Source organism: Phocoena phocoena, chromosome 2, assembly GCF_963924675.1.
Source record: "Phocoena phocoena chromosome 2, mPhoPho1.1, whole genome shotgun sequence".
Classification (NCBI taxonomy): Eukaryota; Metazoa; Chordata; class Mammalia; order Artiodactyla; family Phocoenidae; genus Phocoena; species Phocoena phocoena.
This window is the reverse complement of record NC_089220.1, coordinates 99,684,931-99,707,616: the sequence shown is the minus strand read 5'-3', so window position 1 is coordinate 99,707,616 and position 22,686 is coordinate 99,684,931. Positions and strand designations below refer to the sequence as shown.

General features: G+C 37.7%; 1 protein-coding gene across 1 annotated transcript in view; it reads left to right on the top strand.

Moving 5' to 3' along the window:
* The first annotated feature begins 2,863 nt into the window (after nucleotides 1-2,863).
* Nucleotides 2,864-22,686, top strand: part of MNS1 (meiosis specific nuclear structural 1) — a 55,424-nt gene continuing 35,601 nt past the window's right edge. The window contains exons 1-3 of the mRNA XM_065872123.1: nucleotides 2,864-2,901; nucleotides 6,593-6,814; nucleotides 16,125-16,252. Of these exons, the coding sequence (XP_065728195.1) occupies nucleotides 2,899-2,901; nucleotides 6,593-6,814; nucleotides 16,125-16,252 (353 nt within the window). The 5' untranslated portion in view covers nucleotides 2,864-2,898. The remainder of the gene's footprint in view (nucleotides 2,902-6,592; nucleotides 6,815-16,124; nucleotides 16,253-22,686) is intronic.

The following is a 22,686-nucleotide window of genomic DNA, read 5'->3' as shown; positions in this document are numbered from 1 at the left end:
TAGGGCTTTCTCTTGTGTGCATAACAGTAATATAATTTCAATCATTTGTTCATTTAACAAATATTTATTTATCACTTACTATATTCCAAGCACTATTTTAAATGCTTGGGATACATTAGTGTTAAAAACAACAACAACAGGGATTCCCTGGTGGCGCAGTGGTTGAGAGTCCGCCTGCCGATGCAGGGGACACGGATTTGTGCCCTGGTCTGGGAAGATCCCACATGCCGCGGAGCGGCTGGGCCCGTGAGCCATGGCCGCTGAGCCTGCGCGTCCGGAGCCTGTGCTCCGCAACGGGAGAGGCCACAACAGTGAGAGGCCCGTGTACCGCAAACAAACAAACAACAACAATAACAAAATTTCTGCTGACAGCCCAGTCAACAAGGTGTAATTAGAGGCTACTTTAAGAGAAGATATACATAAGCCATGATTTTTGGAGAGTTCTTTTGGAAGTTGCTAGACTAACAGGGGATTAAATGCAAATAATAGTTACATCCTGGTTTCAAAGTGTTTCGTACTGTACACACCCTATTGTCAATTTTACTTTTGTAGTAACTGGGTTTATAAGACTCCCAAAAGACAGAAACATTGACAATATTCTCCCTATACACACATACACTTGCATAAGTCCCTTCTGATGTTAGAAAGCAATTTGAGTCTAAGGTGAGGTCTAAAAGCCCATTAGGGTTATCTATTTGCTATTAATCTCTTTGCCTTTCAGTTTGGGACTTTATTGACATATCTTCAAGCTCACTGATTCTCTCTTCAGTGGTGTCCAGTCGTCTGATATCCTATTAAAGGCATTCCTCATTTGTTACAGTGTTTTTGATTTCTAGAATTTCCTTTGGATTCTTCCATTTCCACGTCTCTGCTTAAATTACTCTTTTGTTCTTGTATGTGGTCCACATTGTCTGTCAGATGCCTTAGCATATTAATCATGGTTATTTTAAATTCCTGTTTAATTCCACATGTGTGTGAGAGCTGAGTCTAGTTCTGATGCTTACTTTGCTTTTCAGACTGTGCTTTCCCTTGCCTTTTAACAATCTGCCTTTAGCCTTGTTGTTGAAAGGTGGACACGGTATATTGGGTAATGGGAACTGAGGTAAACAGGGCTTTAGTGTGAGGTTTTTTATTATATGGCTAGGAGTTAAGCTGTGTTTAATGTTTGCTGTAGCTGTAGGTTCCAGAGGCTTCAGATTCCTCTGTTTTTCTTTTTGTCTCCTGTTGTCTTTGGATTCCCTAAGAATTCCTTGTTAGAGTGTGTTTTGAAGGACTTCCAGCTGTAATCAACTGTTATTACACTGGAGCATTGTTGGTGTGGTGATAAAGTGTGGGAAAGGGGAAGCATTTTATGGTTAAGTCTTTTGGTAGAGCTGTGTCCCTGGGCTGGGACCTTCACGAATATTTCTTAGATCCCCTTTGTCCACTTAGGTGAGACAGGAAGGCTGGAGGCAGAGAAATGTCCTTGCCCCAGCTAGAATAAGGCTCTGGTAAAATCTTTTCCTCTGTAAAGTAGGCCTTTATTGTGGAGAAGGCTCTGGACGTATTTCACAGTGATTCTTCTTCTCAGCCTCCTGCCACGACCATGGGTGAGCTTTTTCGGTTCTTCATTGTGAGAACCTGGTGAGATTCCTGGAGACAAAACCCAGAGAAGTGTGGAGGCTTCCCTAACATGGCAGCCCCCACTAGTTTCACTGATTCTAGTCCATACTCAGTCTCCAGCAATCCATCAAAATTACCATTTAATGATTCCTAATTCATGGCTTCAGGGGCTTCTGCTCCATGTAAGGAGGTTTTGACTGTGACTCTCTGGATTTACCTCTCCCCACATTTCAGGGTGATGGGTTGCCCTGTGACCTCAGTTTTATGATGAATGCAAGAAAAGTCATTAGTTTCGAGTTTATCCAGCTTTATCTGGTAGTAAGGAGGGAAGTGATAACTTCCAAGTTTTTTATATTTTGAAGCTGAAACCATAAGTCCTATTTTTAATTAATCTTTAAGCAGACATATTGCTACACAAGATGGACTTCAAATTAGCCCCAACTAAGCCAAGTTCACATGCTAACTACCTTAACAATTTTTTTTTCAGTTTGGACAAGATTTCTCTAAATATGTCATCTCTAAAATCAATATATTTGACTAATTTCTCTGACCCATTCCTGTTCTTAAGTTCTTCCATTTAAAATGGACTTCAGTTTGTAACTTGCCAATAAAATAAACCTAACCAAAATCCTGCCATCATCTGCCTGCTCTCTCATTGGTACCTGGACCTTGTATTACATAGAATAAGATCCATGTGGCCCATATATTTTATCCCCCCAATTTACCAACAGCTTCTTTGGGTCCCCCACAGTGCACAGTTACTCAGCCAGGGAGACCGTGACCGTGCCTCCCACTGCTGAAACGAATGCCGTCATCAACCCTGCAGAACATGCATTGACGCTGCAGTAAGTACTGTGCACGGAAAGTGACTTTGGCCTCATGTCTTAGACAGGAGTTTGCCGTATTTCTCTGTAAACAGTTTCCACACCTCAACTTGGCTCCCAACTCCACCAAACCGACAGATAGTGGCTTGAGGGAAATCTTGGCTCCTAACAGACTGCAAAGGGCTTGCCTCAGGACACATTTATACTCCCCCACCCCACCTCCTTAAAATTTATGGAAAAACAAAAACAAAAACTTACGGAAGTAGCCGCCCTGCCAAGCCTCCCAAGAAGCTCAGCGCTCATTGGATAGGGCTGCGCCCAATGGGAGACGGCGGCCTTCGCGGGTGGCTGGCGCGCTGCGCCGGCAGTTGCCGCGAAACCGTATCAAAACCGGAGAGCTCTGCTGGCGTCTTCGTAAACCGCCTGAATTGGTGTCCGCCAGAGCGAGCGAGGGGGAGTTTCGTCGGCCGAGATGGTGAGCCTGTCGGGGGGTCTCAAAACTAGTTGGTTGTCTATTGATTTAATTCTAGTTCAGAGCCAGCCTGCTTCTAAAAAAGGATTTGAAGTGCCCAATCTGAGAATAAAGTGGGAAACTCGTATTTTTTTCAGAGACCTCAGGTGCTATTATTTAAGGGACGCTCCTGGTGGCTTCCAGCCTTTTTTCGGATTTCTCCACAGTATATTTAATCCGCCCGGTAAAAATCTTGCTTCCCACACAAGTGGAAATTTGGGAAATGTTTAAGAACCGCTGAGCAAATGAGTGGAAATGAAGGTTCAGGAGAGAGCGAATGAATAAATAGCAGCGGGTTGACCTATTAAATGTATATTAGAAAAACGTGACCTTTTTAAAAACATCTTTATTGGAGTATAATTGCTTTACAATGTTGTGTTAGTTTCTGCTGTATAACAAAGTGAATCAGCTATATGTATACATATATCCCCATATCCCCTCCCTCTTGCATCTCCCTCCCACCCTCCCTATCCCACCCCTCCAGGTGGTCACAAAGCACCCAGCTGATCTCCCTGTGCTATGCGGCTGCTTCCCACTAGCTATCTGTTTTACTTTTGGTAGTGTATATAAGTCCATGCCACTCTCTCATTTCGTCCCAGCTTACCCTTCCCCCTCCCCGTGTCCTCAAGTCCATTCTCTACGTTTGCATCTTTATTCCTGTCCTGCCCCTAGGTTCTTCAGAACCATTTTTTTTTAAAGATTCCATACATATGTGTTAGCATATGGTATTTGTCTTTTTCTGACTTACTTCACTCCGTATGACAGACTCTAGGTTCAACCTCCTCACTACAAATAACTCAATTTCATTTCTTTTAATGGCAGAGTAATATTCCACTGTATATATGTGCCACATCTTTATCGATTCATCTGTCGATGGACACTTAGGTTGCTTCCATGTCCTGGCTATTGTAAATAGTGCTGCTATGAACATTGTGGTACATGAACTCTTTTTGAATTATGGTTTTCTCAGGGTATATGCCCAGTAGTGGGATTGCTGGGTCCTATGGTAGTTCTAGGTAGTTCTATTTTTAGTTTTTTTAAGGAACCTCCATACTTTTCTCCATAGTGGCTGTATCAATTTACATTCCTACCAACAGTGCAAGAGGGTTCCCTTTTCTCCACACCCTCTCCAGGATCTATTGTTTGTAGATATTTTGATGATGGCCATTCTGACTGGTGTGAGGTGATACCTCATTGTGGTTTTGATCTCCATTTCTCTAATGATTAGTGATGTTGAGCATCCTTTCATGTGTTTGTTGGCAATCTGTATATCTTCTTTGGAGAAATGTCTATTTAGATCTTCTGCCCGTTTTTGGTTTGGGTTGTTTGTTTTTTTAATATTGAGCTGCATGAGCTGTTTATATATTTTGGAGATTAATCCTTTGTCTGTTGATTCGTTTGCAAACATTTTCTCCCATTCTGAGGGTTGTCTTTTCGTCTTGTTTCCTTTCCTTTGCAAAAGCTTTTAAGTTTCATTAGGTCTCATTTGTTTATTTTTGTTTTTATTTCCATTACTCTAGGAGGTGAGTCAAAAAAGATCTTGCTGTGATTTATGTCAAAGAGTGTTCTTCCTATGTTTTCCTCTAAGACTTTTATAGTGTCCAGTCTTACGTTTAGGTTTTTAATCCATTTTGAGTTTCTTTTTGTGTATGGTGTTAGGGAGTGTTCTAATTTCATCCTTCTACATGTAGCTGTCTAGTTTTTGCAGCACCACTTATTGAAGACTGTCTTTTCTCCGTTGTATATCCTTGCCTCCTTTGTCATAGATTAGTTGACCAAAGGTGCGTGGGTTTACCTCTGGGCTTTCTATCCTGTTCCATTGATCTATATTTCTGTTTTTCTGCCAGTATCATATTGTCTCGATTACTGTAGCTTCATGGTATAGTCTGAAGTCAGGGAGTCTGATTCCTCCAGCTCCGTTTTTCTTTCTCAAGATTGCTTTGGCTATTCAGGGTCTTTTGTGTCTCCAAACGAATTTTAAGATTTTTTGTTCTAGTTCTGTAAAAAATGCCATTGGTAATTTGATAGGGATTGCATTGAATCTGTGGATTGCTTTGGATAATATAGTCATTTTCACATATTGATTCTTCCAATCCAAGAACATGGTATATCTCTCCATCTGTTTGTATTATCTTTAATTTCTTTCATCAGTGTCTTACAGTTTGCTGCATACAGGTCTTTTGTCTTCTTAGGTAGGTTTATTCCTAGCTATTTTATTCTTTCTGTTGCAATGGTAAATGGGAGTGTTTCCTTAATTTCTCTTTCAGATTTTTCATCATTAGTGTATAGGAATGCAAGAGATTTCTGTGCATTAATTTTGTATCCTGCTCCTTTACCAAATTCATTGATTAGCTCTAGTAGTTTTCTGGTAGCATCTTTAGGATTCTCTGGGTATAGTATCATGTCATCTGCAAACAGTGACAGTTTTGCTTCTTTTCTGATTTGTATTCCTTTTATTTCTTTTTCTTCTCTGATTGGTGTGGCTAAAACTTCCAAAATTATGTTGAATAATAGCAGTGAGAGTGGGCAACCTTGTCTTGTTCCTGATCTTAGTGGAAATGTTTTCAGTTTTTCACCTTTGGGAATGATGTTGGCTATGGATTTGTCATATATGTCCTTTATTATGTTGAGGCAAGTTCCCTCTATGCCTACTTTCTGGAGGGTTTTTATCATAAATGGGTGTTGAATTTTGTCGAAAGATTTTTCTGCCTCTGTTGAGATTACCATATGGTTTTTATCCTTCAATTTGTTAATATGGTTTATCACATTGATTTGCGTATATTGCAGAATCCTTGCAATCCTGGGATAAACCCCACTTGATCATGGTGTATGATCCTTTTAATGTGCTGTTGGATTCTGTTTGCTAGTATTTTGTGGAGGTTTTCTGCATCTCTGTTCATCAGTGATATTGGCCTGTAGTTTTCTTTCTTTTTGACATCTTTGTCTGGTTTTGGTATCAGTGTGATGGTGGCCTCTTAGAATGAGTTTGGGAGTGTTCCTCTGCTATATTTTGGAAGAGTTTGAGAAGGATAGGTGTTGGCTCTTCTCTAAATGTTTAATAGAATTCACCTGTGATGCCATCTGGTCCTGGGCTTTTGTTTGTTGGAAGATTTTTAATCACAGTTTCAATTTCAGTGCTTGTGACTGGTCTGTTTATATTTTCTATTTCTTCCTGGTTCAGTCTGGGAAGGTTGTGCTTTTCTAAGAATTTGTCCATTTCTTCCAGGTTGACATAACCAGCTTTTGAACCTCACTTTACAGCCAAATGGGCAGGGGTAGAGGGTGGAATGAGTAGGAATTCCCTCCGTAGTGGTAAAGAGCTGGGTCTATAGAGCTCAGCTGCATGTCTTTGAATTCTAGTATGGCTGTTTATTAGCTGAGGAAACTTGGGTCAAGTTGCTTTAATTTTCATGCCTCATATATAAGATGGGGAACACTAATAGTACCTGCTTCATTGATAATATCATGTATTTACCTACCACATTTGCTTTTTTATTATGATATATTTCTTTGAATTTAGGAAGGAAGCCAAAAGCCTTTCGTTTTTTACTGTTAACTCTTCATTTCATTTGTTTCTGGGGCTACATCAATATATTAAAAAAAATTAGATCCTGGAGCACTGAAGTATGCTTTCCCCCTCCCCCCCCCATTTTAGGCTTCCAGAAGGAGAACTCTGAGCTCTAGTGAAAGGCATCAGAAATTAGTAGATGTAAACTATCGCAAACAATTGCATGTCGAGGCACTACAAAGGCTGCAGAATCAAATCAGGGACCAAATGGTGCAGAATGAGAATGATGACCGGGCTGAGCGCAAAAGGTTCCTCCGATTATTACAGAATGAACAATTTGAGTTGGATATGGAAGAGGCCATTCAAAAGGTAAGTTTTACTATTCATTTTTACATCATTTTTTCCCTTCATTTTCTCTTTAGAAACAATGAAAGCCAACTGGAATTGAGTAGAGAGACTAAGTATCAGGCAAAGGATGCCTCCCAGTGAGTCAGCCCAGTATAGTGGGAAAGAGCTGGGGTTTTGGAGCTGGACTGTGTATCTTTGAGTCCTAGTACTACTATACGTTAGCTGTGGAACCTTGGGTAGTTTGCTTTTACTTTCTCTGTCCCATCTAGAAAGTGAGAAGAATAATAGTACCTACTTCATAGGATTGTTTTAGTAATTAATCAGTTAATACAGGCAAAGCCCTTAGAATAGTGCCTGGAAGAGTAAGCACTCAGGTTTTTTTTTTCCATAAATATGAAATTCATAATTACTAACTTCCACAGTTTTGTTCACATAAGTATAATTCTGTTGCTTTCCCTAAAATTCTAAAGACAAAAATTTAAGAATACCTTTTTTGAATTTATTGAGATTAAACATGTACATTAAGTGGTAGAAAACGAACACTTATTTATTAGCTATGAATTTACTTGTATTTTTGATTTTTGAAATACTGCCTTGAAAAATTCAGGTATAATATGTAGGTATGTAACTACTAAAGTGTGGAGACAGTTTTTCAGTGCATATTTTAAGGGATGAGGGAGGTAGAAAAAGGGAAACCACCAAGAAAAGAAATGAGTTCTCATAAATGTGAAAAAGATGTTCTGATATTTCAGTATTTTTTGAGTGTCTGCTATATGTTCAACATTTTGTAAGATATTGTGGGGAATGGCAAAACCAAGTTTTAAAAGTGGTATTCATCCTTCTGAGTTTCAAATTCCAGAAGCTTAGACATGACTTTTTAACCCTGAGCAAGAAGATCCTTGGGGATTAGATTTTTTTGCCTATTCTTTTTATTCTTATTTTTCTTTAATTTTAAAGAAAATCCCAGATATCATATCAACTCTCTCTTGTATACTTCAGTATACATCTTACAAAATATGGATTTATTTTTATATAGCAGCAGCATAGTGCCATTATCTTACCTGATAGAATTATCAATAAATTCAAGGTATCATTTAATACCATTCCATAATCAAATTTCTATGATTGTGTCAGAAGACTGCTTTTACAGTTGGTTTGTTTTAATCAGATCCAAACAAGGTTTATCCAGTGTATTTGGTTATGTCAGGTCCCTTTTAATCTAAAACAACCCTTCCCTGTGCTTCTTTTGTTAACTTCATGTTTTTAACTTGTTAAAGAAGCTAGGCCAGTTGTTTAATAGGATATCCCACTTTCTGAATTTATCTGTTTGCTTCCTCAGTGGTTCCTTTACTTTGTTCCCCTATGTCTTATATTTCCTCTAAATGAAAGTTAGCCCTAAGGGCGGGATTAGATTTAGGTACAACTCTTTTGGCTGTGACTCCATGGCAGTGCTATCCTTGATATCTTATCCCACCAGCAGGCACATACTGGTGCTGATGTTGATGCTAATGTTGATTAGTGGGTTTAATGGGACAGCCTGGTTCCTCCATTGTAAAGATCTCCATCAAACTTTAACCTTTGGTTTCACCAATGAATCTTTTTCATTATTAGGGGTTGCAAAACACTGATTTTCTAATTTTGTTGTTCCTTTCACATTTAATTAGCTGCAATTCCTCTGTAAAGAACTTTCCCTCATCAACTAGCATAATTTGGTACCCTGAGATACAGTTTTTACTGGAAAGGGAGATAAATAATTTTCAGAGTAAGAATTGGTGCCCTAGTCACTTCCATTGGTGTATGCCTATGTTGCTTTTTAAAATTTTGTTTTCTTGAGGTTTGGACTTTTTACCTTAAAAAAAATTTTTTTTTTTGGAGTCATGGGCCTTTATATACTTGAATTAATTGTATTTATTATCCTTTTTCATGCTCAGATTGTCCTACATTTGGCTAATGGATGCCCTTTTATTGCTTCTGTGTCCTTTTGACAAGACTCCCTTTATTTGTGGTAGCTTCCTTGTTTTTTGTCAGAATACAGTGTTACAGGCTAGGGATGGTTAATTTTACGTGCCAGCTTGACTGGGCCGTGGGGTGCCCAGATATTTGGTCAGCCATTATTTTGGGTGTTTTTGGATGAGATTAGCATTTAAATTAATAGACTGAGTAAAGCAGATTTTTTTTTTTTGCTGTATGCGGGCCTCGCACTGTTGTGGCCTCTTCCGTTGCGGAGCACAGGCTCCGGACGCGCAGGCTCAGCGGCCATGGCTCACGGGCCCAGCCACTCCACAGCATGCGGGACCCTCCCGGACTGGGGCACGAACCCGTGTCCCCTGCATCGGCAGGCGGACTCTCAACCACTGCGCCACCAGGGAAGCCCGAGTAAAGCAGATTTTGAACTGAAATGGTTCTTACTGAGTCTCAAGCCTGCCAGCCTTCAGACAGGAACTACTCCAGTGGCTCTCAGGCCTTTGATGTTAGACTGGAACTAAACTATTGGCTGGCTTCTGTCTCCAGCTTTCCAACTCACCCTGCAGATCTTGGGACGTGCCTGCTTCCATAATTGCTTAAGCTGATTCCTTATTATATTGTTTCTGTTTCTCTCGAAAACCCTAATACAAGGTTCATCTTGTAAATTTCTTGCTTCATACCTGGAATTGGCCATTGTACCAAGGAGTTCTGTTATCATTTAGTGGAGACAGTTTTGGGTTTAGATATGCTTATTACTCTTGGGTGTTAGATATGCTTATTATATTGGTTCCAGGTCTTTTCAGCAGATAGAACTTGGACATATCCATATTTTTAACTTTTTGAGATAAGTTTAGTTTTACAGAATAGTTGCAAAAATAATACCCTTGACCTGACTTTCCTTTATGTTACCGCTAACATAATCATTGAATAATTATCAAAATGAAGAAATTAGCCTTGCCACAATACTATTAACTAAACTGTGAGATTTATTCAGATTTCATCAGTTTTTCCACTAACACCTTTTTGTTGTTGTTGTTGTTGTTCCAGTATCACAAATTGCATTTAGTTGTCAGGTGTCCTTAGTCTCCTCCATTCTGTGAGTTCCTCCCTTTTTTTCTCTTTCATGACCTTGACAATTTTGAAGACTATAGTTCATTTATTATATTAGTTTTCTGTTTCTGTAGTTTGCTGTGTAACAAACTTCCGCAAACTTAGTGGCTTAAAACAATATCCATTTATTACCTCACAATTTCTGTAGGTCAGAAGTCCAGGCATGGTGTAGCTGGATTGTCTGCTTGGTCTCACAAGGCTGAAATCAAGGTGTTGCCTGGGATGCATTCTCATCTGGATCTTGGGGCCTCTTCTTGGCCCGTTTAAGTTGTCAGCAGAGTTCATGTTCTTGTAGTTGTAAGCCTGAAGTTTTCATCTCCCAGAGGTTGCTGACATTCCCTGCCATGTGACCCTCTCTACACATGCAGTTTACTTGCTTTCTGGCACCACAAGATGTTCCAGGCTCAGCTTATTCTTCCCTTGCCTTGGAATCAACCAGTTCTCTAAGAAGACTTGGTTCCTTTTATTGGAAAATGGTATTTAGAAACCAAGGTCTGAATGATGGACGTGTTCATTATTACTGGGGTTTTACTGCTCTACTCCCTCTAGGTGGAAAGAACTAGAAAACAAACTAGAAAATAACCATACACACACATCTGTGTTTACATTTGTGTGTCTGTCTATCTGCATGTATTTATTAATAAAAAAAACCCCATGAGCCTGAGTTGGTACTGCTGACTCCAGTCTGCCACCACAGGGCTCATTTTAGTCTTTCTCCTTTCCTTATTTGTAATTGCATTCTCCCAACAAAAAGAAAGCTGGCTCTCATTATCTACAGTATATTTATTTATTCTTTCAACCCTAGAATACAAATAGTTTCAGAATTGCTAACCTGTACCCTTGTGAACAACACATTTACTTACTACAATACAGACTTAGGTACAGTTCTTTGTGTCTTTAGCCTTGCAATATCTAGTCAAACTTTTTTCCAAAGTTACTTATGTCCACTCCTACCTATCTCCTCCATTGTGGTTATTTGATTGATTTTTGTTTGGTTGGTTTTTTTGATTGATTTTTAATACAGTTAATTTGTTATAGTCTGCATTCCATTGTCCTCCCCAGTCTGATTGATTGTCCTCAATCAATCTGATTGATTTCTTTTTTTTTTCTAATGTTGAAATAATTACATATCCTTGGGAAGGTGCAAAGATAGTGCAGAGAGGTCCACTGTGCCCTTGGGCAGTTTCCCCCAATGGTTACATCTTACACAACTGTAATATGATATCAACCCTGTAAAATGTCATTGCTGTGTTATGCGTATATATTTCTATGTCATTTTATTACATGTGTAGATTTATGCAACCACCACCTCATTCAAGATACAGAACTAGGGCTTCCCTGGTGGCGCAGTGGTTGAGAGTCTGCCTGCCAATGCAGGGGACACGGGTTCGTGCCCCGGTCCAGGAAGAGCCCACATGGCGCAGAGCGGCTGGGCCCGTGAGCCATGGCCGCTGAGCCTGCGCATCTGGAGCTTGTGCTCCGCAACGGGAGAGGCCACAACAGTGAGAGGCCTGCGTAACACCAAAAAAAAAAAAAAAAAAAAGATACAGAACTATTCCATCACCACCAAGACCTCATTCATGCTACCTACCCCATTATTGTCACACACTTCCTTCAAACCCCACAATGACTGGCAATCACTAATTTGTTCTCCATCTCTATAATTTTGTTATTTCAAGAATCTTATTTTTAAAAAAAGATGTTATATAAACAGTCCTGCATGTGATTCCATACATATGTGGAATCATACGTCTATAACCTTTATTTATTTATTTTTTTAAACATCTTTATTGGAGTATAATTGCTTTACAATTGCTTTACAATGGTGTTAGTTTCCGCTTTATAACAAAGTGAATCAGCTATACATACACATATATCCTCATATCTCCTCCCTCTTGCGTCTCCCTCCCACCCTCCCTATCCCACCCCTCTAGGTGGTCACAAAGCACCAAGCTGATCTCCCTGTGCTATGTGGCTGCTTCCCACTAGCTATCTATTTTACATTTGGTAGTGTATATATGTCCATGCCACTCTCTCACTTCGTCCCAGCTTACCCTTTCCCCTCCCTGTGTTCTCAAGTCCATTCTCTACGTCTGTGTCTTTATTCCTGTCCTGCCCCTAAGTTCTTCAGAACCATTTTTTTTTGTCTGTTACCTTTAGAATAGGCTTTTTTCACTCCACATAATGCTCTTGAGATTCATCCATGTTGTTGGATGTGTCAGCAGTTGATTCCTTTTTATTATTAAGTAGTAGTACACAGTATGGATGTACTAGTTGATTTCATTTTAAATTTGCATATTATAAAATTCATTCTTTGTTATGTACAGTTCTATGGATTTTAGCAAATGCAGATTACTGTTTCCACCATCACAATGTCATACAAAGCAATCCATCACACCAAAAGTCCCCTCATGCTTCCCCTTTATAGTCAACCACTCACACCACCCCCCAATCCCTGGAAACAATTGATTTCTTTTTTGTCCAATAGGTTTATCTTTTCTATAGTCTCATATAAATGGAATTATGTAATATGTCACCTTTTGGGTCTGACTTCTTTCACTTAGCAAAACAAATTTAAGATTTTGTGTTGTTGTATGAATCATTCATTTTAATTGCTGAATGGTATAGTAGTATTCTATTATATGGAGGTACCATAGTTTGTTTATCCATTCACAGTATGAAGTAAATTTGAGTTGTTTACAGTTTTGGGCAAATGTGAATAAAACTGAATACGAACTTTTGTATGAACATAAATTTTCATTTCTCTTGGCTAGATATCTGATAGTAGGATGGTTGGGTCATATGGTATGTGTAAGTTTCATTTTATAAGAAACTGCCAAATCATTTTCCAGAGTTACTGCACTACTTTGCATTTCCTCAAGTAATGTATAAGAATTCCAATGGCTTTGTGTCCACAGCAGTACTTGCTGTTGCTTTTTGTTCATTTAAATTTTTATTGAGATAATTATAGATTCATATGAAGTTGTAAGAAAAATACATAAAGTTCCTATATATCCTGTACCTAATTTCTCCCAGTGGTACATCTTGCAAAAGTATAGTACAATATCACAAACAAGATATCAACAATGATGCAATCCACCAGTCTTGTTCAGATTTCCCCAGTTTTACTTGTGTGTGTGTGTGTGTTTAGTTCTATACAGTTTATAACATGTGTAGCTTTGTATATATAATAACATAGCCAAGATCCAGAGGAGTTCCATGATCACAAGGATCCCACATTTTGTCCTTTTATAAGCATACCCTTCTCTTTCTTGTCCGTCCCTACCTCATCCCTAACTGTAGAAATCACTAATATGTTCTCCATTTCTATAATTTTGTCACTTAAAGAACATTACATGTACAACTCATCAGTAAAAAGAAAAAAAATTTTTTAATGAGCAAAGGATTTCAATAGCCATTTCTCCAAAGAAGATATACAAGTGAGCAATAAGCACAAAAAGCAATGCTCAACATCATTAGTCATTAGGGAGATGCAAATCAAAACCACAGTGAGATACCACTTCAGACCCACGAGGACTGCTGCAATTGGAGGAAAAAAAAAGGAAAATAAGTGTTGGAACCCTTGTACATTGCTGCTGGAAATGTAAAATGGTGTAGTGGCTGTACAGAACTGTTTGGTAGTTCCTCAAAAAGTTAAGCATAGTTACTATATTACATAGCAGTTACACTCCTAAGCATATGACCAAGATAATTGAAAATCTATGTCCACACAAAAACTTTTACACAGATGTTCATAGCAGCATTAATCATGATAGCCAGATAAGTGGAAACAACCCAAATGCCCATCAGCTTGTGAATGGATAAGCAAAATATGTTATATCTGTACAATTGTATATTATGCAGCCATAAAAAGGTATGCATTACTGATATGTACTGCAACATAGGTGAACATTGAAAGCATTATGCTAAATGAAAGAAGCCAAACACAAAAAGGCCACATATTGTATGATTTCTTTTAAATGAAATATCTAGAATAGGCAAATTCACACAGATAGGAAGTAGATTAGTGGTTGAGGGGTAAGTGGAATGGTGAGTGACTGCTAACAGGTATGGGGTTTCTTTTTCGGGTGATAAAAATGTTCTGTAATGTTAAAAACTTACATCCACACACAAAACTGCACACGGATGTTTATGGCAGCTTTATTCATAATTGCCGAAACTTGTAAGCAACTAAGATGTCCTTCAGTAGGTGAATGGATAAATAATCCAGAAAACAGAATATTATTCAGTGCTAAAATAAATGAGCTATCAAGCCATGAAAAGACATGAAAGTGAAAGAAGCCAATCTGAAAAGGCTACATAATGAATGATTTCAACTATATGACATTCTGGATAAGGCAAAACAATGGGGTTAGTGAAAAGATCAGGGGTTTCCAGGGGTTTTGGAGAGGGTGGGATGAATAAGCAGAACAAAGAGGATTTTTAGGGCAGTGAAACTACTCTGTATGATATTGTAATGGTAGGTATATATGTCATCATACAGTTGTTTAAACCCATAGAATATATAACACCAAGAATGAAGAGTAAGGTAAACTATGGACTTTGGGTGTTAATGATGTGTCAGTGTAGGTTTACTGATTGTAACAAATGTCCCCTCTGGTGTGGGATGTTGATAGGGTGCTGTGCATGTGTGTGGGCAGAGTGTTTATTGGGAACTCTGTTCTTGTCAGTTTTGCTGTGAACCCAATACTGCTCCAAATAGTAGTCTATTAAAAAAATAAAGTTCTGGAACTAGGTAGTGGTATTGGTTGCACAACATTGTGAATGTACTAAAAAACTGCTGAGTCGTGAATTGTGAAATGTGAATTTTATGCTGTGTGAATTATGTTTCAGCTTTAAAATAGAACATGTTCCAAGAACATTATATAAATAGGATCAAACAGTATGTAACCTTTTGGGATTGGATTTTTTCACTCAGCATAATTCCTGGAGATTCATCCAGATTGTACTTTGTATGAAAACTCATTCTTTTTTGTTGCTGAGTGGTGTTCCACAGTATGGATATACCACAGTTTATTTGACCATTCACCTGTTGAAGGATGTCTGGGTATTTTCAGTTGGGTATTTTGAATAAATCTGCTGTAAACATTTGGGTACAGGTTTTTTAAATAAACATAAATTTTCATTTCTCTGGGAGAAATGCTTAAGAGTACAACTGTTGAGTTGTACCGTAAAAACTATTTTCCAGAGTAACTATACCATTTTACATTCCCACCCCGTGAATAATGCTGTTTCTCACCAGCATTTGTTTTTGCTGCTACTTTTTGTTTTAGCCATTCCAGTAGGTATGTAGTGATATATAATTGTAGTTTTAACTTGAATTTCCTGATGTCTGATGATACTGAACATCTTTTCATGTGCATATTCTTTCCTAAATACAGAATTTAATCAAGTCTCTAGATCTTTCTACCATTTTATAGGAAATACAAAAGAGAAACAAGATATCCTGGTGAAGCAATCAGTCGAATTCAGAATGTGAGACATTCTGTGGGACATATGTCCTAATTTCCACAACAAATCAGTGTGCTGGCAGGGGGTAGTCTGTGAGGAGACTGTTAAAAAAATAAAAGAGACTTAATAGAAATCATAACTAGATACAATATATGGACCTTCTTTGGATTTTGATTTGAACAAACCAAAAAAAAAAGATCTTCGAGACAGCTGGGGAAATCTGAATATGGAAAAGTTATTAGACCTTACTAAAGAATTATTGTTATTTCAGTTTATTGTATGGTTATGTAAGGAGAAATTCTTGTCAGGTAGAGATCAATATTGAATTATTTACATGGTAATGATATATCTAGGATTTGTTTTTAAATACTCTAGCAAAAAAAATATATATATAGGAAAATGTGGGAGTGGAGTGGAAGAGTAGAGAAAAAAGATTGGCAAAATACTGATAATTTTTGAAGATGAGTGATGGCTACCTGAGGGAGTGTTTCATTATTCTTCTTACTTTTGGTGATGTTTGAAATTTTCCATGAAAAAATGTTCAGAAAAAAAAACATTCAGATAAAATGTTCAGAAATTTTCCGTGATAAAATGTTCAGAACATTTTCCAGATAAAATGTTCAGAAAAATTATTTATTGAAATTATATTTTGTATTTTAAAACATAAACAGTGAACTGCTCAGAAGGTACTTGTAGTTTTTTGCTATAAAACAAATTCAACCTTAATGAAAAAAAATCTGGTTCTGGGGGACAAATGACTAAAGTTATTTATTTTTTTATTTAGGCAGAAGAAAACAAAAGATTGAGGGAGCTCCAGCTTGAACAAGAAGAAAAATTGGCTATGGAATTGGCAAAACTTAAACATGAAAGTCTAAAGGATGAAAAGATGAGGCAACAAGTAAGAGAAAACAGGTATCTTGGCTTCCAAAAATTTCATTTATTTAATCTTTTTGGCCACTTAAAAAAAGTTTTTTTTTTTTGCATTAGGTCCTTGGTTATCTATTTTAAATATAGCAGTGTGTACATGTCAATTCCAAACTCCCAATCTACACCTCCCCTCTGCCATTCCCCCCTGGTAATCATAAGCTAATTCTCTGAGTCTCTGAGTCTGTTTCTGTTTTGTAAATAAGTTCGTTTGTATCATTTTTTTTTAGATTCTGCATATAAGTGATATATGATATTTGTCCTTCTCTGTCTGACTTACTTCACTTATCTTTAAACTTTTATGTAATGCTTAGCATCTGAGAGTGAGATTTCTTTCTCTATGTCATTGTACTTAGTTAATATTTTGACTAGAAATACTGCTTTAAATCCTATATATATGTTCATCTGAGAAAAGAGGTAATATTCGTAGAAATACAGTGTTAATATTTAATGTGAAAATCAGTATCAATTCCCTCTTCTCTAAAGATAATTTTTAAAATGACCTCTTATAAAAAATAGACGCATGAATTCTACTTATAAGAAAAATCTTAGATGATACCTAATTTAATTTTATGCCCCTACATAAATTTCCTACAGTATTTCTGGAAGGTGGCTGGTCAGCTGTGGTTTAGCATGTCTAGTGACTGCCATAGGAACTTTTTCATTCAGCCCTATCTTTGAATAATCCTTTTTTTCCTATTGTTTCAAAATTAATTTCCCTGTAATATCCAGGCATTTATCTTAGTTCTGCTATCTGATTGAAAAAGAAATAAATCGAGTTTTTCTTTAGGACATCTCTTCATATTTGTGAATCCACTAAGCATTTCCTTCTGTAAGTTAAATGTCCCTTATTCCTTCATTTGTTCCTCAGATAACATGATTTCAAGCTTCTTTACCATCCTGGTTCTCTTCTGTAGATGTAATGTAGATTTTTAGTATTCCTTAACAAAATATTGCCCCCACAATTATGTGTAATACTCTAGGGTACTGTTTATTTTATTTAATTTTTTAAAGAATATTTATTTATTTATTTGGTTGCACCGGGTCTTAGTTGTGGCAGGCAGGCTCCTTAGTTGCAGAGCACCGGCTCCTTAGTTGCAGCATGTTGTCTTCTTAATTGTGGCATGTGGGCTTCTTAGTTGTGGCATGTGAACTCTTAGTTGTGGCATGCATGTGGGATCTAGTTCCCTGACCAAGGACTGAACCCAGGTCCCCTGCATTGGGAGCACGGAGTCTTATCCACTGCACCACCAGGGAAGTCCCTAGGGTACTGTTTAGTACTCCTAATAGTGAGACTATTAACCACATTGTTCTAGAATATGTTTCTTAATGTTGCCTAATATAGAATTAATTTTCAGTGGCAGCCTATCACACTATTGATTAAAACTCAGACTAACTAAATGCCCATTCTGTACTTATGTAGTTGAATATATTAGGAATTTACTTTGATAGTTGTTACATTTTATCTTTAACTGAGCAAGGCTTCTATAGAATATTGTATAACCCATGGATGAGCTCCAGAGGTTTTGAGCCCATTAAATTATATATGTATGTTTGGCAAATGTACCCATGTGTATTTTTCTGTGTCCACATCTTTTATCACATTCTCTAAGGGATTACTAATTCTTAGAAGAAAAAAAAGATTTAAAATTGCTGCTAATGTCTTCGTATTGCTCTAGTCTCAAACTATCTTTTTTGATCTTAATTCTGCAATTATTGTTAGCTATCACTCACGCTTTTATGTTTTCTGAAGATGAAATAAATGTTTCATATATCTTTGTCTGATTCACTGATAAAAGATTTAAATACAGGACCTTTCTAGCAGTTGAAGACTAGGTGATTCAGATAAAAGCTCCCTCTCAGAGCAGACTGTCTAGACAAAGTAAAATAATAAGATATGGGAGAGGAAGGAAGCCAGAATGGTGAGCCTGGGATTTGTAGCTGCATTTCTCCTGGAAGTTTCTGCAGATGGCAAAAGTATGGCTGAGAGTTAACAAGTGAAGCAGAGCTTGGCCAGTAAGCATATAGTAAGGTGTTCAACATCATTCTACACGCTGTTTGCTTAAGAGTTGTGTACTTTGGTGTATGTTGTACTTTAATAATCCAGAATTTAATTAGATTTTATTAGATAGAAACAGATGAAGAGATAATGTGCAGTTTGGTGGAAAACATCCACAATAAGCATAGAGAGACAAAAGGGCAGAAAAAGACAAAAGAGAACTTAAAAGAGGTCAGGGCTGTGCTGGAAAGTGCTACCACAGGGGTCCCCAACCTCCGGGCTGTGGACCAGTACCGGCCCACTCCCTTTTAGGAACCAGGCCACACAGCGGGAGGTGAGCGGCGGGCAAGTGAGTGAAGCTTCAGCTGCCACTCCCCATTGCTCGCATTACCGCCTCAACCATTCCCCCCACCCCTCACCCTCCGTGGAAAAATTGTCTTCCACAAGACCAACTGGTCCCTGGTGCCAAAAAGGTTGGGGACCGCTGTTCTACCAGATGTATAATTTTAATTCTGGTAGTAGAAATGAAGTGGATGATGCAGAAGCAGTATTCAAAGAGATACAGTCTGAGAATTTCAAAAATAATAAAAGGCATAAAGCCACAGAGACACAGTAAATAATTAAACATACATCTATGCTCATCCTAGTCAAACTTTAGAAATCTAACAATAAAGAAAATCATAAAAATCACAAAAGTAGCCACACAAAAACGACTACTGCCTTCAAAGGAGCAACACTGAGAAGTATGACTGAATTTTGAGCAGCAACATTAGAAACTAGAAGACTGGATTTAAAGGACTGAAAGAAAATTTAGTATTCTATATACATTGTGGAAAGTTTCTTCAAACATAAGGCAAAAGTCATTCTTGAGTATTCTTTCAAATAGAGTATGTTTCCTCTCAGCAGTGTCAAAACTGCTAAGAGTTTTAAATTTTGTGCATAAGCCGTGGTAAAATTTTGACTGACATGCAGAAATGGACCATTTTCTGATCGGTGTATTCATCTGGAAATTGGCAGGTCTAAATTGAAGGAAATGTTTGCTGTGGTGCTTGAAATGTATCCAAAGTAATTAAAAATCACCTATATCATGATTCGGCTCTTTAAACTTAAAAGAAATTAATTTTTAAAACCCAGGGTAGGGCTTCCCTGGTGGCACAGTGGTTGAGAGTCCGCCTGCCGATGCAGGGGACACGGGTTCGTGCCCCGGTCCGGGAGGATCCCACATACCGCGGAGCGGCTGGGCGCGTGAGCCATGGCCGCTGAGCCTGCGCGTCCGGAGCCTGTGCTCCGCAATGGGAGAGGCCACAGCAGTGAGAGGCCCGTGTACCGCAAAAAAAAAAAAAGAAAAAAAAAAAAAAACCCAGGGTAAATTTTTAAAAATCAGTGAAATTTATTTTGAAAATAATTGTTCAAGTTCAGAAGTCATGAGACTCTTTTGTATTATTTAGAACACATGATTTTTTTTAATCCAAGAAAATATTTGAAAGACAATCTAATTTTATTATAGCTTTTAACTGGAGTTGAGAAACTCACTGTCTAGTTTTATTTTATTTATTTTTTATTGGAGTAAAATTGCTTTACAGTGTTGTGTTAGTTTCTGCTGTACAAGGAAGTGAATCAGCTATATGTATCCCTATATCCCCTCCCTCTTGGGAATCCCTCCCACACCCCACCACCACCCATCTAGATCGTCACAGAGCACCGAGCTGACCTCCCTGTGCTATACAGCAGCTTCCCACTAGCTCTCTATTTTACACCTGGTAGTGTATTTATGTCAATCCTAGTCTTCCAATTCGTCCCACCCTCCCCTTCCCCCTCATGTCCACATGTCCATTCTCTACATCTATGTCTCTGTTCCTGCCTTACAAATGGGTTCATTTGTGCCGTTTTTCTAGATTCCACATATATGTGTTAATATACAATTTTTTTTTTCTCTTTCTGGCTTACTTCACTCTGTATGACAGATTCTGGGTCTGTCCACATCTCTACAAGTGACCTAATTTCGTTCATTTTCATAGCTGAGTAATATTCCATTGTATGTATGTACCACATCTTCTTTATCCATTCATCTATCGTTGGACATTTAGGTTGTTTCCATGTCCTGGCTATTGTAAATAGTGCTGCAGTGAACATTGGGGTACATGTGTCCTTTTGAATTATGGTTTTCTCAGGGTATAAGCCCAGTAGTGGGATTGCTGGGTCGTATGGTAGTTCTGTTTTTAGATTTTTATGGAATCTCCATACTGTTCTCCGTAGTGGCTGTGTCAATTTACATTCCCACCAACAGTGCAAAAGGGTTCCTTTTTCTCCACACCCTCTCCAGCATTTATTGTTTGTAGATTTTTTGATGATGGCCATTCTGACTGGCGTGAGGTGATGCCTCATTGTAGTTTTGATGTGTATTTCTCTAATAATTAGTGATGTTGAGCAGCTTTTCATGTGCCTCTTGGCCATCTGTATGTCTTCTTTGGTGAAATGTCTGTTGAGGTCTTCTGCCCATTTTTTAATTGGGTTGTTTGTTTTCTTGATACTGAGCTCCATGAGCTGTTTATATATTTTGGAGATTAATCCTTTGTTAGTTGCTTCATTTGCAAATATCTTCTACCATTCTGAGGGTTGTCTTTTTGTCTTGCTTATGGTTTCCTTCGCTGTGCAAAAGCTTTTAAGTTTCATTAGGTCCCGTTTGTTTATTTTTGTTTTTATTGCCATTTCTCTAGGAGGTGGGTCAAAAAACATCTTGCAGTGGTTTATGTCAAAGAGTGTTTTCCCCTAAGAGTTTTATAGTGTCTGGTCTTACATTTAGGTCTTTAATCCATTTTGAGTTTGTTTTTGTCTATGGTGTTAGGAAGTGTTCTAATTTCATTCTTTTACATGTAGCTGTCCACTTTTCCCAGCACCACTTACTGAAGAGGCTGTCTTTTCTCCATTGTATGTTCTTGCCTCCTTTGTCATAAATTAGGTGACTATATGTGCATGGGTTTATCTCCAGGCTTTCTATCCTGTACGATTGATCTATATTTCTGTTTTTGTGCCAATACCATACTGTCTTGATTACTGTAGTTTTGTAGTATAGTTTGAAGTCAGGGAGCCTGATTCCTCAGCTCCGTTTTTCTTTCGCAAGATTGCTTTGACTATTCGGGGTCTTTTGTGTTTCCATATGAATTGTAAAATTTTTTGTTCTAATTCTGTGAAGAATGCCATTGGTAGTTTGATAGGGATTGCATTGAATCTGTAGATTGTTTTGGGTAGTAGAGTCATTTTCACAATATTGATTCTTCCAATCCAAGAACAAGGTATATCTCTCCATCTGTCTGTATCCTCTTTTTGCATCTATGTTCTTCAGTGATATTGGTCTGTAATTTTCTTTTTTTGTAGTATTTTTGTCTGGTTTTAGTGTCAGGGTGATGGTGGCTTTGTAGAAAGAATTTAGGAGTGATCCTCCTCCTGCAATTTTTTGGAAGAGTTTGAGAAGGATAGGTGTTAGCTCTTCTCTAAATGTTAGATAGAATTTGCCTGTGAAGCCATCTGGTCCTGGACTTTTGTTTGTTGGAAGATTTTTAATTACAGTTTCATTACTTGTGATAGGTCTGTTTATATTTTCTAATTCTTCCAGATTCAGTCTTGGAAAATTGTACCTTTCCAAGAACTTGTCCATTTCTTTGTGGTTGTCCATTTTATTGGCATATAGTTGTTTGTAGTAGTCTCTCAGAATCCTTTCTATTTCTGTGGTGTCAGTTGTGATTTCTCCTTTTTCATTTCTAATTTTATTGATTTGCATCCTCTCCCTTTTTTTCTTGATTAGTCTGGCTAAAGGTTTATCAATTTTGTTTATCTTCTCAAAGAACCAATTTTTAGTTTTATTGATGTTTGCTATGTTTTCTTTATTTCTGTTTCATTTATTTCTGCTCTGGTCTTTATGATTCTTTCCTTCTGCTGACTTTGGGTTTTCTTTGTTCTTCTTTCTCTAGTTTCTTTAGGTGTAAGTTAGATTGTTTATTTGAGATTTTTCTTGTTTCTTTAGGTGAAATTGAATTGCTACAAACTTCCCTCTTAGAACTGCTTTTGCTGTGTCCCATAGGTTTTGGGTTGTGTGTTTTCATTGTCATTTGTTTCTATGTATTTTTTTAATTTCTTCTTTGATTTCTTCAGTGATTTCTTGGTTGTTTAGCAGTACACTGTTTAGCCTCCAGGTATTTGTGTTTTTTACAGTTTTTTTCCTGTAATTGATTTCCAATCTCATAGCATTGTGGTCAGAAAAGATGCTTGATGTGATTTCAATTTTCTTACATTTTCCGAGGCTTGATTTGTGACCCAGGATGTGATGTATTCTGGAGAATGTTCCGTGTGCGCTTGAGAAGAAAGTGTATTCTGACACTTTTGGGTGAAATGTCCTATAAATATCAATTAAATCTATCCAGTCTGT